This window comes from Pithys albifrons, chromosome 13 (assembly GCF_047495875.1).
Source record: "Pithys albifrons albifrons isolate INPA30051 chromosome 13, PitAlb_v1, whole genome shotgun sequence".
NCBI classification, from domain to species: Eukaryota; Metazoa; Chordata; class Aves; order Passeriformes; family Thamnophilidae; genus Pithys; species Pithys albifrons.
Window position 1 is genome coordinate 11814829 of NC_092470.1, and position 17228 is coordinate 11832056.

General features: G+C 43.1%; 1 protein-coding gene across 1 annotated transcript; it reads right to left on the reverse strand.

Moving 5' to 3' along the window:
- Positions 1 to 151: 151 nt before the first annotated feature.
- FSD2 (fibronectin type III and SPRY domain containing 2) lies at positions 152 to 15542 on the reverse strand. Its single transcript, XM_071568719.1, has 12 exons — positions 14790 to 15542; positions 14614 to 14709; positions 13289 to 13522; positions 12007 to 12029; positions 10902 to 11023; positions 9741 to 9896; positions 8863 to 8997; positions 7971 to 8121; positions 7443 to 7576; positions 5432 to 5564; positions 3119 to 3295; positions 152 to 1016 (listed from the first exon to the last, which is right to left on the reverse strand). Exons 1-12 carry the CDS (start codon positions 15540 to 15542, stop codon positions 764 to 766), a joined length of 2367 nt encoding a protein of 788 aa, XP_071424820.1. The 3' UTR covers positions 152 to 763.
- Between the last annotated feature and the right edge of the window lie 1686 nt (positions 15543 to 17228).

Consider the following 17228-nt stretch of genomic DNA (forward strand, 5'->3'; position numbering starts at 1 on the left):
AGCATAGCTAAAAAGAAAAGAGCTAAAAATGATTCTTTTGATTTCTCTTAAGGGCAATCGAGCACTGCAAATAGCCTGTCTGTTTCTTGGTTTTTTTCCCTATATGGGTGAATGAATGAGAAACATGGAAAGTCTGTAAAAATATCTTGTATTTGAGACTGTAGCACATGCTTGGGTATTTCAGAAAGCCTCAGTGGGTATGTAGGCGCTAACAGATCACACACAGGGGAGGTGTATTTGATTATCTCGTGTCACAGACTTCATGTAGCAACAAGAGTACTTGATTGTGAGATCAGCTTCATGGTTGGACTGTTCTCAGTTCTAGCAGCTGTACACTGATTATGCCTTTCGCTATTTTTGTTTTTCTTTGAATTTTTGGCTCTTCAGCAGCCTCAAGAGTAGAATTATAGATTGCTCTGGAACTGGGGAGTTCCCTGGGCATTGGATGGGTATTGGGGTCACCCAAGGGATCCAGCTGCCACTCCTGCATGGTAATAGTGTCAGCTGTGAGAAGGATGGTATCCATTTCTAACTGGAGAATTCTGGATACTGATGGATCTTGTAACCATAGTGGCCATCTGCTAAGATCCTAAGAGGATGCAAACTCATGAGAGCTCAAGCCTGGCAGGTGATCTGGGTCAGGATTGCTTTGCTCTTGTTGGGAAATTGCTGGTTTATAGGGAGTGTGATGGAGCAGGTGATGCTGGAAGAGGGCATTGTTCAGGGCAGGTTGCATGTAGGTGTGGTAGTTGCAGGACACAAGTTATGGGAGGGCAGTCCATGGGGGTGTTGTAATTCCAGTATGTATCCGTAAAATACCAGGTGTTTCCAAAGCAAAGCAGGGGTGGACATAATGCTGGAAGTGTGATTTGAATGTATAAAGGTGCTGGGCAATATCTGCATTGAAAAATGACAGTCTGCAGTTCTCGTAGTCCAGCAGGACGCCAATCCTTCTTGGGGGAATAGTAATTCTGATGTCTGGTGTCGTCCCACTGTGCAGGAACTCATACTTGTGCCTGTAGGCAAGAAACACAAAAGACCTGAGGGCACTCTGGCTGCTCTCAAGGGGAGACACAAAGGTGTGTTCCAGGGTATTCTTCATAGTCCTATGTGCCATGTGGTTCCTTCCCAGTCCTGTCCATGTTGCTGACCAGTGGAATGTTTGCCAGGGTGTGGTGTGCTCTGTGCTTCCACACGGCCGTCTCCTACAGCTCTGGGACCTGCCTGTCTAACCTCTTGTTTCAGATCCCAGTCTGACTGTGAATGGACAAGGTCAGAGCACAAGATGGAACTTTCTGAGTTTTTTCTCAGAGAACAATGTGAGTGTCCCATACGTCGGAGGGTGCACCCTTGCCATTAGGTTTAGCCTGAAGTTGTCTCTCCATGAAGGAGCTGTGCTCTGTTAGGCCAGTTGAGTTTGCCCCAGCACAACCCTTGTCATCTCCTCAGCCTTGCCCCTAGGGACCTGTAGCTCAGATTGGGGTGGTAAGGTGACTTAGTTCTGTCCTTCCAGGCTCTTCTGTGCTGCCCACTTGCTCCCTGAGGGCCAGTGGTGCCAAGTGCTCTTTCCTGCCAGAATTACACAACTGCTCACGCCCACCTTCACAGCAGCAGTGAGGGAGTGTAATCCCTGGGACAGAGGCTGCCTGACGCACAGAATAGCCAAGCATCCTCCAGGCTGTTGGACATCCTTTGTCAAACCCCACTCTCTAAATGATGTTTCTAGCTACTTTTTCTACAGGACCTCCCTGCTCAGCCAGTGTTCATGGGGAAGTTCCAGTGTTTATGCTCATTTACTAGAGAGTGATTGTGATTCCTGTACTATCTGGAGGCCAAGAAAGTGCTCTGCACGTAAGCAGCTTTGTCATGAAGGTAGCCCTCCCCATGTAGGTGCCAACTGATGCTGAGGTCCCCTTACAGTTACTCAAAGACCTCTCTTGTGTGACATGATGCAAACAAAAATTTAAGACTTATGGGAACATGTGCCTTTCTGAGCAAAAATGGGAAGGTCTATTCAGCTGAATTACTTATCTGGCATTTCCTAAGAGCCAGCTCATTCACTAACCACCTCTTCCACCCACACTGCTCAAACCTGAGACAATTTCCCTGCAGAAATGAGTACAAACTGAGCAGTTGCCCAGCTTACTTTTCTCTCTGGAGTCCATGCTTATTGCTCTGGAAGAATGACAGCAAACCTCCATGTACCTCTTTGAACAAAGTAGGAAGGATTTCCAATTAACCTGCCTGCAGTCCATCATTAAGGGTGGTGGGTTTGACTTCCCTCATTAAAAGCAGCGTTTCCTGCTGTGTGGAAGGCAGATGCTGGCACTGCTGAGGACTCTGGCTGTGCAGATGGTGCACTGCTGGGCAGTCCAGGGCTGGGGAGGAACGTGCTCCAGCCAACAGAGCTGCATCTAAAACCTCCATGTACCATCAGGCAGAGAACAGAGAGATGCGGGCCCCTGCTATTCCATCCTTGCCACTGCAGGGTGCTGTCCCATCTCTCTGTTCAAGGGCACCCAGCAGCACCCTGGCACCTCTGGCAGGCTGAGCACTGAGCCATCTAGGCAGACAGCAGGCAGTGCTCAGGGATGCCTGGGGATGGGACTGTTTTCTTCCTCCCGTGTGCTTCACAGGGTGCCTGGATGACTCATGAGAGTCAAAGGCAATGATGCTAATGTAATAGTGTCCAGCAGTGCAGCTGAGCCATGAGGGGAGCTGGCATTTCTGCAGGCAGGTGTGACCTACTTCCATAGGTAGAACAGAGATAAAAACAGTTGAGTACAACTGGGTTTAGCCAGACATGTAGTATCTGGGTTATATGGATCTATTACTCTCTGTCTTCCCACTGGGGCTTTGGTAACCTTTACAGCTAAATGCTGTAACTCAGATTTTATTCAGATTTGTTCCTGAGCCTGCCTATTTCAATGTGAGAACATCATTAAGCAGGAGGATTTGCTTAAATGTTCCAGAATCCTTCTAACACCAGTTCCCAGTGCCAGTGGTGGAATGTCAGAGGCTCCTGGTTAAGTGCTTGGTCTGGGCTGATATGAAATCTCTGCCTGCAGGAGTACATTTAGAGGTGTTCCTTTAGAGCTGCAGCCTCCATAGCCCTTACCTTGATGGTGTGATAATATGTCTCATGCACCAGGATGAGTTGTTTGCCCCCAAGTGACCATGTCTCGGAGTGTTTTCAAAAGCCACTCCTGTTCTGTACTCTGTATCTTCCTCAACTTCCACCTCCCAGTAATGCTTTCCTGGAAATGGGATCAGACTGCCCAGAATTGCAATACACCTGTGGGAGACAGAAAGGAGTATGTGCTTTGCCAGGGCATCTCTATAATGCTCTTTACAGTGTTTTAGGCATGTTTAGGTATGTATATACTTGGACATTACAGATCAATAAAAGCCACTTTTGCTGTTTCTTCAGCAGTGCAGTGTGGATTTTTGACTACTGTGAATTCCTCATACTGAAGAGCTGGCACACAACCTGCAGTTTTCTTTGTGACATCTGCCTTGTTTTTACCTGTGGGTAGCTTTGTATAAATGAGTGCCCTGGGCACTTTCAGGAATATGGAAAATAGCACCACATGCTGAACGGGTTATCTAGGAAAGCTAGAACCTGCTGGAAAAGGGAGTGTTGTAGTGAACCCCAGTATAGCAGGGGGAAGTCTACAGGTCTTGTATTTTCTTCCCAAACAGCCCAGGGCTTTAAATGTGACTCACCAGTAGGAACTGAGCAGTGTAACAGCATGGAATTCCTGGGGCAGCAGGTGAGGAGGAGACCTGCCTACTTTGTTTGGAGAGAACAGGAAGAATGGAATGCAGTAGAAAAACTTGGAATATGCTGGGTACCTGGGCAGTGAAAAGTTTTTAACAATGGAGTGTGGCTCCTACTATGTATGATAGGAACCACATAGAAGACAACTCTGTTAAGGTATCTCATAAAAGTAGGAGAGACAATGTACCATAGAGAGACCCTTCAGATTGATTTACTGGTAGAGTCTTGGAGTCAAAGAAACTCAGGCCTTGGAAGATGCAAGTCTGCAAAAGCACAGGTTCTGAAGCCAGAAAGTTGAACAAAATAACCCATGCCAAATGCTTCTGAAACATCCTAATTTGACTTAAGAAGGCAACATGAATCCTGTAAGACTACACCTCAGCTTTTTCTCAGGAAAAATACATGGTATGTTAGCTGTCATTGTCACAGCAGACAGCAGGTTTGAAACATAAACAACTGGTATGTTATGCAGTAGGATCTAAAGTTCTAAGTTAAAAAGGCAAAGGCAGACACTGAGCTTTTCTACCTCTAGGTAATGCTGAGAAAGAGCTGCACTCAGCATTTGGAGGGCCTAGTGTTTAAGGATGGGCACACACAGCCGTACTCTGCCACTGCAGTGGCAGTCACTTAAAGCAAGCGTACAGTTCATTGCAAGTGCACATACATGTCTTGGGAATAGCTTAAAGGCTGCTGAAATCAGGACTTGGAGAGGTTGTGTTGCTGCAGCTTGAGATGTGGAAAAGGAATGATGCAAAATGGATGGGTAAAAATCTGTGAACAAAACATCACCACAGTAATGACAGCTGTAGAGCCAGCAAGGCAAACCTGAGCCGCTGAAGAACCTGCCACAGCAGGTTAGGAAACACATAGCAAAAAAGAATTTGTAATGTAATTTCCTTGCAGTATGAGTGTTAGTCATTTCAACTTGGGAGCTTTTCTTTTTTCTTCTTTTTTTTCAGTATCTTGGCATGAAAGAAACTTCTGAAAGTTCATAGTGGTACCAAAACCTCAGCCTTAGAATGAGATGAGTGCCAGCTCTGGCTGTTTCCATGAAATACAAAAGCACCCCATGGAAGTGGGATGAAATCCCATTTAAGCTTACCATGATGACTTTAATGAAGAGAATCATCATTCTTCTGACTTTTCTACTGAGTGCTCTAGTAACATTGCATATCCATGGAGGGATTAAGTTGTGGACTTGTATTATCCTGTGTCTGCAGATGCCTGTTCTAGTTATATGCTGTTTCTGTGGTTTTGTGTGCAAGTGTGCATTTTGGCAAGCTTAGTCTCTCACTTCAACAGCAAAGGGCCTAATTCTTCTTTGAAAAGTAAAATCTGTCAGTCCAAATAGTATCAGTTATGTCTTTCAGCAAGAGTTTTCAGATCCCTCTCATTTCCTTAGCATTTGTTTTGGGCACTTAAAAAATTTAGCTCAGTGTGCCAAACATGTAAGCAGGTTTGTAGGTAATTGTGGCTATTGCATCTGTAATCCTCTTTAAGAATTTGCATTAACTTTCCAGTGATGTTTAAGTTCCAAAGAGCAGCTAGAGAGAGGGATTTCAACTTACAAAATTAACGAGAGCTGCTGAAAGCCCTGTTAGACATTTCCTGGCATCTATTAAAAAACCAAACTGAAGTGCTTCAGTATACCTTGTAAAGCTGTTATCATAGACAGGCAGATCACACTCTGGGTTTTCCAGCTCATCACATGAAATTGTAAATCCATCATCTAGAATTGCCAGCAAAGGATGGGCTGTGTCCTCATTAAGATAGAAGCAGGTGCCTGCAAAAGAAAATGCCTGAGGATAACTCCAAAAACTCCTTATAACATTAGGATTTGCAGCAAGGGTCTTGTGAACTGTTTGGATCCACAGAAAGATTTACCAGTGCTCTGGAAGGAATCTGTGGCTGACGCTGAGAGGACAAGGTTGTCTATTTGAAGTTTTTCTAATAATTGGTGTTTTACAACTTCACACTGTTTAGTTTCAGCCTTGTGAAACACAGGCCTTAACCTGGTTTTGAACCCTACCAGGGGCTGAAAGCTGCAGGCGTTGCACAGGAAGTAGCTATTCAAAGATGAGAGGTCCTCCCTGCAATGGACTGTCTGGTTTCATGTGATTTTCCTCAGAGCTGAAGTGATCTGTTTTTAATCATTAAAAGGAGGAAAGGGGCTTAAAGGCTCCTCCATGGCCTCACTCTTGCACATAAATGCTGGGCACAGTTTGAAGAGAAAGGATCCTCCATGCTTCAGCACCTCCCTTGCCAGATCAGCCCTCAGAAAGGTAAGTCCAACCGAGGGTAAAAGTGCCTCTGCGTTTCTCCCTGCAGACTCCCAAGAGCCAGTGTAACACACTGCGCTCTGCTGAGCAGCCATGTGCGTCACAGCTGCTGTTTGTAGTTGGTGCTTCTGTATCCCAGAAAGGATCAAAGGTCATCCACGGTGTTAGAGGTGGGCTCTTGCAGCTGACAGATGAATTGAGATCAGCTGTTTGCATAACACAGACTCTGCGAAGATAAATCTCTCCATGCTAATCCCAAATGAAATCATTATAATTAAACTGCAAGTTAGTTCCATGCAAATACAACACAAACAATGACAGGGCAATTATAGGCATGTGCTGCTGAAAACAAACACATGCTGTGCAAACAGAATGGGCAATTTCAAATGTTGAGGTTGATTTAAGCAGTTGAAATACACCCAAATGATGGTAACACAATGACAGTCTTCCTCTCGAAGGATTTAAGGGTGAGCGTTTCTTTTCTGTGGTGTCACTGATGTGTAGCAGGCAGGGGTTTTACTGAAACATAACCTTTTAGATTAATGGCTGTGTCGTCAGCTTGCTGAATAAATACAGTTTGCAAGTCTCTCACAGAAGGTAAGGACAGAAGAGACACAGGTAAGGTGTGAACCCTCTGTGAGTGATGTGGGAGGTTTGAGACAAAGCAGTGAAGTTGCAGTGTCATTTCAGCAGTGATGAAGGTGAAAACAGGTGTGCACCTCTAAGTTCTTAAAATGAGCTTTAATTAGATGTTTGGGAGGGGAAAGGGCTTCCAACTTCCCTTTGGGGAGGTTAATCCTTTCCCAGTGTGGCACTGGGAGTAGATGATAATGCTATGACAGTTGCCAAAAGCAAAGCTTCCAGCTGAAAGCTGGACTGCCTTTTTCCTGAAGAATAAAAATAACCGGGCCTTAGATCTTCCCTAGCCAAGCTGGAGATGTTCTAATAAGTACAGAGGAAGATTTTGAACATCCAAATTACTCTGGAAAGTGCTGTCTCAGCCATACTTTCCAACAGCAGCAGCATTACAAGGTAATCTGTTCAGTAAAATCATAATACAACTTTCCTCAGTGTGTCAGTACTTGGCAAGCTGGCAATATCTGGAGGTGTTGGGTTGATACTGTCTTTTAAAATGTTTAGAAATTAGTAACTTTCAAGTATCAAATGTACCATTCAGAAATAATTTTAAATTACATAGCTAAAGCAATGCACTTTTTGTTACAGAAAGTTATTTTTTTCATTCCTAAAAGGGTACCAGGTGTGTCTAATTAGATGTAAGAGATTGGAACCTGATCCAGAGGCCATTGAAACCAGCAGGAATCCTTCTGTTGAGATATAGATGGTACAATGGGCTGCTGGAGTTGTTCTGAGCTGTACAGTACCTGTGGTGTGTATCAGGACAGGTTCACTTCTTTCACTGGAGCCACCCAGGTTTTGGGCTCTAACACAGATGTGGTACTTTTGTCTTGGTTGAAGGTGAATTAGGACTTCACAGTTAGGAATCCCAACAATAGATCTACAGAAAATAAATCCATGCAAAATGATAGGGTAGAGAAAAGAAGTAGCCTTTGGGATTATTTTTCTGAACAACAAAGAATGAATTATATGATCAGCTAGTCTTGTAACGCATCAACAACACTCTACCTTGTACAGTTGTCAGTAGCAGGGGCAAGAAAGAATCTGTGACAAACTATGCAGATTGTTACATTTGCTTCTGCTTATTTTCATACCCATGCTATTCAAATATAGTAGGTTTTGATTCACATTTATATAATGAATTTTACTAAAAGGAATGTTTATAGAGGTAAATTCACCAAAGGATTATGGGGTCTTTCTTAGTACTACCTGATGCCACATATTGAAATGGTTTCATTTCTACAGGTCATGGACTCAAAAGAACAGTAACTCACTCAGTAATATCATCATTTCCTTCATCTGTCAGTTTGTGCAATTCAACTGTGTAGGAATCAACAGGATTAACATCTCCAGATTCCCAGCACACCAGTGCTGCATTTTCACAGCTTCGGATCTTTTTACTCTTTATGGTAGGTGCTGAAGGAGCTAAACAGGCAAAAGAACAACTCTAAGCTGTTGTTTGAAGATGTTTGCAACAAATATGCTTTGAAGACTTAAAACATTAGAACAAAGTTGTTTACTAATTCTATATAGTTAAAGAAACCTGCTTTCCAAACAGACAATAAACAGCAGGCAGGGCAATTAACAGTAGCATTTAAAGACTTAATTTGGTTTTTAAAGGTCCCAAGAGAATTAAACAGAGAAGTAACATAGAGACTGATAACACAATTGTTTTCTTTCTATCATTAGTTTTATCTTTGTCATAAAGGTGCATCTCAGCTCTAAGGTGTCAAAGACGTCTGGAACAAGTATTTGAAGGTCTCACTCTGACTTGCTCAATCTGATGTCAGGATTTCACATAATGTGCTTGACTGAACTGCTGTTACAAAGGACAGCATAGCAGGTGAATCCACAAAATACCTAAACTCCTATAAAAGGAGAGCTGGTATCCATCTGTCAGAACTTGGAGACTTCAGCCTTATTCACAGGTGGTCTACATGCTTGCATTTAAATAAGTTTTGTCTCTCTGCTTCTCTTTCTTCAACTCCAAAACAGGGACAATTGGCCTGATAGGCTGTCCAAATAAAAGTAGAGAATTTCCATGCAGTCAGTAGGCTTATATCAGAAGAAACAGAGTGCCCAAAAAGCATTACTGGCATAAAATTCAGAGATGACTGTGAATTTCACTATGAGGGTCACATAGTCATAAGAATAAAGTATTTTTACCTGTTACATAAACTGCTCTTTCACTTGGTGGACTGATACCAGAGGCATTTAAAGCACTGACCCAAAATTCATACTGTGTATTCGGCAACAGATCAGTGATAGTGCAGTATGTTTCTTTGACTTTTAGGGTATGCTCTGAAATGAAAACAACAAAGTATTTACAGTGGCTTTACACAGTTACCCACTCTTCCCCAAAGCTGCCTCAAGCAGTGGAGTTGAAGTGCATTGAACTCAGTACAAAAAACAATGCACCTCTAAAGCAGTACAAATCAGATAACACATCAGCTTCTGAAGAAGCTACATAACTCAGAAAACAAAATCCAGAAAGAAGGATCATCCACCTGTCACTAATTTTTTTTCTGCCAAGCTGGGGCATTTTAAGACGGCTTTGTGGTTCTGTGGTTCTTTTATTTGTGTGCATGTGCATCATAGGGAGTTACAGCCTATTATTAGCACTGAGATAAACTTTAAAATCACTGAGGGGATTTCAGTGGGCCTGCTGGTAATATGATGGTTTGGTCTCTAAAAATATTGTGCTTTGCACTGGATGCAGCACATGTGTGTCTCATTCAGAGCCCACTCTCCAGGAAAGGAAATGCTACTGCTGAGACTTGACTCCATCCCGTGTCCCCTCCCCATTCCTGCTATCCCTGCTGCTGCCCTGTCCTGTCCTTGTTCCTGTGAGAGATCCTGCTGCAGCAGCAGCATGGCAGACCTGGCAAGGGAAGTGGGACAAAGCCAGAAGAAGGAAACATGGTGGAAGGTATGACAGTTTTGGTGACAGAGAGAGTGCACAGAAAGTGCACTGGTTGCTACATTAAGTCCAGAAATACTTTGGAACCAGGTGGTTATGCCCCCTTGGGTTAAAGGCTCCTTACCTGCCTGCTCATAACTGTGCCTCTCATTGCTCACTGGTTTATAGCACAGTTGGTAGCACTCCACAGTGTCATCTGAGAAGAGGCCCCAGCAAACTCTCAGTGAAGTGCCAGTTGCTGCATTGGGAGTCTGGGGATTGATCATAGGGGCAGAAGGAGCTGCAGAGGGAAAAACAGGTCAGTTTTTAAATGTATAAGCATGGTATGTTGTACCTCTGCTCTCATAAAGGTGTTTGCACAAAACCTTGGCACTGAATAGAATCGTATTCCTCCCAAAAGAAGAAAAGTCAGGAGCTGACTTCATAAGCAGTTGCAGATAATAATCAGGTCACTGGTGTGTGAGAACTAGGCTTGCTCCAAATCAGAATCAAAACAACAAAATAAATAAACCTCAGCCTACCCCTTCTCTGTAAACTTGACCTCCCCTGCTCTGAGGGCTGGGGCTCACCAGTGAGCAAGATCTGCCAAGCCTGCACTGCTGCTGACCACCCCGGGGCTTGGAGCTGCTGGAGGGCATGAGGCAAAAGCTGTACCACAGGGAGTAAGCAGAACAAACAGCAAATGCTATTTTACTTTAAGGAAAGCATGGTATTTGTACATAAAAACTTGTGTATTTTTCTTCTGACCACTTGTGATGTCACAGAAAAGATTTTACTTTTTTTTTCCCACTTATTAGAAAATTGTTTGTTTTTTGCTCTGTTTCCAGTGGATAATAGGAAAAGTATTTGTGAGGAACTACTGAAATCTGGTTATCAAGAGAAGCTGTGCTGGTTATTTAAAGTGGTCTGGTGTTCCTCTCTATTTTGTTCAAGTAACTAAGAGGAAAGACAAGTTATCACCAACTAAGCATGCCTGACCCCTCAATAGAAGTGGGTAATCTTTGTGAGTCCCCTAGGAAATCATCCAAAAGCAGGGATGGCCAAACTTAGCAGTTGTAATAACTTTATCCTGCAAAAACACATGAAAAAAAATTAATATCCAAAAATATCTTCCAGTGTCTCTGTATATATAGGCAAACAAACAAACAAAAAGAAACAGAAAACTAGGGAGAAGCTAATCTTGCCTTTGCAATTTTCCTTTAAAAGAAGTAATGGACTTCTGTTTAATGCATATCCTTAATTAAATGTAAATAAGTCTGAAATAATGATCAGATAGGAAGAGTACCTGGAATAGTATTAATGGAGTTCATTAGTTGTTCAACTTGAGAGAAATCTATCACTCGCTCTTCAAAGTCTGGCAGGGTTGAAAGCTCTAAATCCACTTCTTGCTTTAAGAATTCTTCCAGCCTGTAGTTGTAAGGAAAAAAAAACATTTCCAATTGGGAGTACCATAGTGTTCAAGATACTTTTCTATGATACATATTTGTAAGAGAAAAAGAACAGCAGACTCCACATTAACATTGGTGTCCTTAAAATACCGCTTTCATAGTGGTACAAAGCTCAGCTCCCCCGTGCCCGTTGCTTGGAGATATGTGGCCATACACTGGATCAGTGCTCCAAGATGCCAAACAGAGCTGGATGCTGATGGGCTGAGGGACCCACTTTGTGTGCCCCCTCCTAAGTGAGCTGGCTGCCTCACACTGTGCTCCCACTGAACAGGGGAGTGAGATTGCCCCAGCACCATTCTGTGCAAAGCAATCTCTCAGCTCCATAACTTCCATTATTATGTATTGATAACTCTGTTACTAATTCAGGACCTTGTGGCTCTAGGTGTTGTACATTTGAAAAAAGTGGTATCTTTTCTCTGTGTTTTCATAACATATTACAGTCAATTAAAAGGGGGTTTTTTTGCAATTGGTTTAGTGTGCCTTAAGACATCAACTGCTCTGAGATCTTTCAGCATCTGTTTTGAGTTCCCACAGCTTGACTTTCTACCCTGCTCTATTGATGCATAAATAGGCCTGTTACTAATCTATTTAGGGAGCTCAGTTTTAGTCCCATGTGTATCCAGAGGATTTCTTTTGAGATCTTCAGCAATCCTGTTTCTCAGTCAGTGAAATTAGTTCCTTATGACTAAGCTGAAAACAGTGATTAGATTCAGGCTCTGGGGTTTTTTGAAATTGGATCCAAACTAGTCTTGACTGTGAAACTTCTTAAAGCAACTTTTCCTGATGCAGTTTTTAAAAAAAAATCACTAAATATTTCAATAGCTCTGTTGGCCTAGACAACATTTGTGTGTCTGAATGAAGTCCAGAACATGTAAGTGTCTCCAATAACCAGTCCAATTAGCACAAAAAAATGTGACACAAAATCCCAGACTGTGATACTACCTGTCAACCATGGTTACTGCTGCCTGTAGAAAAAAAAAAAAGAGAGAGGGTTAAAGATGGAAAAGTTCAGAGTCAGACTACATCATGCTGTTTACCTGTCCTACATAAATTGCCCCAAATGCAGCCCTTGGAGTGAAGTAATTGGCTCTCACCCAGCTCTGACAATGAAGTCATGCCTAACTGTCTATTCAAATGGACAGATCTTGGCTGAATTTACAGTAAGATAAAGTGCAATATTAGGCAGTGACCACTGTCTCCCAACTAGACCTAGACTGATTCCTTCCTAAGTTGTCTAAAGTGCCAAGAGATCCTTCACAAACAAACCCTAAAAACAGCTGGGGAAAAGAAATAAGTGAAGCGATCTGCACTGGAGGGTGCATATGACAGGAAGACAGATGTACAGAGAAAAAACAAAGCAGCTGAGAGCTTGTGACCAAGGTATTCACTTCTTGGTGAATAATGGTTCTTAGAAGTCATGTAAAACTGTATACATGCTAAGGAAAAAATGAGGTTATTTCAGGGATGCAAAGGAATGGGAAAAGTTAGTTCATGTGAAGAACTCAGTGGGTTGGAGTGACAGAGCAAACTGATCCACTGGAACAGACTGGAGATGTTGAGGTTTGTTTGTTCTCCAGTTTAGAAGTTACTGTGACTCTGCTACAGAAATGCTCCCACCCAACTGAGTCACAGGACAGCTCAGGTTAGAACAATCACTCAGCAGCAATGAAAATTCTCATTTTTTCCCAATTATTTTTCTACCTGCCAAAGCAAAATAAATTCTTGACACCACCTCAAGAGAGGGATTCATCCATCACTTTGCAGGAGCTCCTGATATATTTAGTTTGGAGTCTCCTGTTCAGCTGAACTTTACAACAAAATGAGCAAGAAAAAGAAGTATCTTCCAAAGTCATTGCATTAGCCTGCCTGCTGTGAGCCCAGAATAGAGCAAGAGAGCTGAGCCTGCACGAGGCAATGAACACTAAGTGCTTCCAGAGTTTCCTGAGATAAGCATTTTAGCGACATATCTTCCCCCTGAACCCCAGTGTGACTCACAGATCAATGAGCATCCAAATTACAAACTTCTGCTTCTGCATTTTGCCCCAGTTGAGTTACCCTACTAAGTCAATGCCACCATGCCAAGCAGTCAGAGCACTGACAGCACCATGGACTGAGCATCCCAAATGCTCTCCAGAATAAAGCCACTTGGGATTTCCCAGCTAGGGACTACTTGAAAGCAGAAAAAAAGCACTTAAAAGGGGCCTTGACAGTTAAAGCTCTTTACCTTCATAAATTCAGCTTTGTCATTTTCCAGGAACAGTTCATGGGTTTTGTCAGTCAGCTCCTTGCAAGTGTCGAGATGTTTCCCAGAACTGACCAGCTGCTCATATAGACCTTCCAGCTTCTGCCTCTTCTCTTCTCCCAGTGCTTCCAGCTGTTCTTCGTACTTCTGAGCAAGCACTTGTACTGCATCATTGTAATGCACCTCAAAGTTCTGCTCCTGCCTCCCAAAGTTTTCCTGCAAGGCATTTGGTGATTTGTACCTTGGCATCAAGCCTGATCCATAGGTCTTCCAGAGAAATATCTTACCCCAGTCTGCTTAAAATTCTCCTTACCAGGGAGGTAACACCATGATTTAATTCACAAAGCCAGAACACTATCCCAGTACACAGAAGATATAATTTGACTAATTTGCATTTTTAGGGGTTTATTCTGATCATTCACCCCCACTGGGGCACAAAAGAGTGTTGGATTTTGTTCTAGACATGAGCAACAGAAGCTACAAAAAAAAGTATGGTGCAAGGCAACCTAAGACCAGGTGAGAATAACTAGGCTATATCTAGCCACAATCTCACAAGCGTTTCCACCAACACGGTTGAGCACATCCTTCCATGAGAGAAACCATGGCAACCCCGTGGGATCCATGGATTTGTGCTAGGGGAGCTGAGCAGATAATGCTGGTATCCTCACTCACTGCTGGAGAAAGCATTAGGAAGGAAGATTTAAGGAGCAGGCAAGGCTTTATTGCCAACAGCTGCCCCATGCTCAGGCACTGATGTCCTCCTGTGCCACATGCACCAGAGAAAAGACCAGAGGTGCCTTGAGTCATTGCTTCAGTCTGACTTGCTGCCAGCTGATCCGCGTCACCCAGGTCCGAGCCAACAGCAGCTGAGCAGAAGCACAACTCTTGGAGTCCTCAGGTTGATGCAGCTGGTCCAGGGGTTTGCCTGTACCTGACACTTCTGTGAATGAAACCAAGGGACGACAAGGGGTGCACTGTGGATGGACTAGTTAGATCACAGGTCTTTGGCCATTTAAAACTGAGATAACCGGGGGGGGCGGGAGGGGGTGGTGGGGGTGGTGGTGTCACTTTATTTCTGAATGCAGATTTCTATGCAAGTGCTAAATATGGTTTTACTAGCTCACATTAAAAATTCATTAGGATGAGTCTTCCTGAGTACTTCAATCTAGGTAAACCCCAAGATAAGTCTGTGCTCTGTTATTGCAATTACTCACCTCATTAGCCACTGAACACTGTGAGAGTCAATATGACTGTCAAAACTGTTTAACCCTAGTACCATAAAGTTAGCCCAAGAAAAAGTGCCTTACCTCTACAGTGAGGAAGATTTCCTCCAAATGACTGGCAACATTTTCCATCTGAGCAATCTGTTCTTCTAACTTGCTCATGTTTTTATGAATCTCCTCCTACAAAACACGCAGTATTGATTCTTACTATATCTGAACACTGTTTTAGAGGCATCACAGTACACCTGTCTTACTCTCACCTTTTCACTTTTCACAGCACTGGGGAGCTGAGTCACCTCATGATCCTTGTGCTCACCAAATAGTTTGTCAAAAGCTCGGATGGGTATCTTGCAGGTAGAACAAAAAACATTTGCCACTTCCTCCTCTTCCTCCTCCTCCTCACTGACAGCCTGACTGTTCCACTCATCTGACATGCCACCACTGCTGAGCCCCTCTCTGGACCATATGTTGCTGTCAGCCTCATCATCTCCTCTGACTTTGCTCTGATCCTCATCTTGAGAAGTCTTGCCAGGAAGTCCTTGTTGCCTTGTGCTTTGAGTCTGATCTTTCACTGAAGTGCTGCTTTTTGATGCGTTATACACGGAGCCTTGTGATCCTGCTTTTTGTGTGCGAGCAGGAGGCCATCTGCTCCCCGTTTCCCCACGTCCTTCAAGAAGCTCAAGCTCTTTTTCTTTATCCTCGTCAAGTCCATACATCTTAGCCAACTCTGCAACCTCCTTTTCCATGTCATAGCCAACTTCCTGGGAGTGCTGAAATTTTTCGCTACTCGATGTAGATTCCCTCCTTGTATCCCCCAGAGATCTGCCTCCTCGGCCAGACAGCTCTTCAGGAAATATATCAAACCTCTCCTTTGATCCATAAAGATCCATGTGATAAAATATCAAGCCTTCAGTCTCAGTCTCACTAGACTCTGGGACTGGTGGGGAAGCTGAATGGACATGTGGCTGGCCACTAGTTTCATACTCTCTTGTGCTGCCAGATCTGGATGACATTGGTACCCTCAACAAGGCTTTTGAGATGTCGAGTATCGATCTTATAAAAGATAAAAAAGATCTTTAGCTACATATTTAGATATCAAGCATCAGTTTTTCTTGTTTAAAAACATATAGATGGAGTAGATTTGGCTGAGGACTACCCAGGTGCTGGAGTAGTCATGGGAAAGACCAAAGCCAGGAGCTTCACTTTTGTAAGTGAAGCTTCTGAAGAGAAGCCATGGGAATCTTGGGGTTTTTCTTACCTCTGTGCAAAGGACAGCAAAGAGCTGTCTTTGGTGTGCATCTTGTTTTTTGAGTGGCTCATCTGTGACCCTCATGCCTGATTTCTGCATTGTGGACTAGTCCTGTCCTCAGCTCAGCACTGCAACTGCGCCGCAGGCACAACTAGTGCTGTTTTGTACAATTGGAAATAGCCTGGTTTGAAGTCTGTTCGCCCTTCAGCTGCTGTCAAGAGTGTTTTCTGCACTGTCAGTCAGGCATAATGTAGAATGTCCTCTCTTGTGACCATTGATGCCACATAATACACTAGTAATGCCCTGAAAAATCCTGTTCTGGATTTTTCAAGTTGCCATTCTTAATACCGAAACTTGAGTTCAGGTCTGGGGTCCTTTCTTTAAAATACTGCAGGGAAAACATACTGCCCTTTGGGAAGAGTTCACAGTTCTCAGGTGCAGTGAAAAACATATATTTTAACATATAAGAAGCTCAGAAAAAAGATCAGTTGTGATCTTCATTATAAAGTATACAGTAACTAGGGATCAAGGCACGCCATTGACCTCTGAACTGAGAGATGTCTGCTCTGATACAGATCTTGCACATTTAGTCCATTCTGTGCAATGAGGGAGGTGTGAAAAGAGCTTGTGGAGGTGACATGCTAAGCTGTATGATAAAGCAGATGCATGTGGAACAACATTAAAGATGTAAAGACAATTTTAATGCTGATTCCCAAAGCCCACTCTTTCCAAGCAGCCTCTATTAACAACAGCAATTCAAATAATGCCAGTGCAGGGTCAGTGATCTGTCAGAGCTGAAGGATCCCCACAGCCCTCCACTGCCCACCAGCATGAATGAAATCACAGCTACAGAACTACTCAGATCAATTTGATCAGCAGTTTACTACCACAAGCAAAACAATTCATGGAAAGATTTCAGCTGAATATTAATGAACCTGTAGTTACATCTAGTCCTAGATAAGTGAAGCACATGACAACTTTAAAACCACTTTCTCACAGGAAAAATTGCCAAAAGATCAATCAGACATCAGTGTTATCAGACCTTGTGGATAAGCTTTCACATAAGTTTGCTTTCAAACTACTATTTATGGTCTTTGTAGTTTTGAGTAGTTGGTATTTCCTCAAATTTATTTCATCAATATTTTACGAATTTCTTTGAGGATTACTTGGCTAGCAAAGTCAACACAGTTGGTGACTTACTAGAAAGCAACCTCCTGGACCAGTGAAAAACACTGAGAAATTTTGAACTCGGGTTTTATATACCTGACTGAGTCCAGCCTTACAAATCTGTAAGCAAACCCACACAGAAGTTCATTGTTTGTATTCTGGCACTGCAGACACAGGTGTGGATTCTACAGCTACACTAATATGCTACTATAGACAAAAACACTGAAGTTAGGCAGAAATACCATTTATGCTAAAGGCAATAATATAAACCATGCAAATTCTA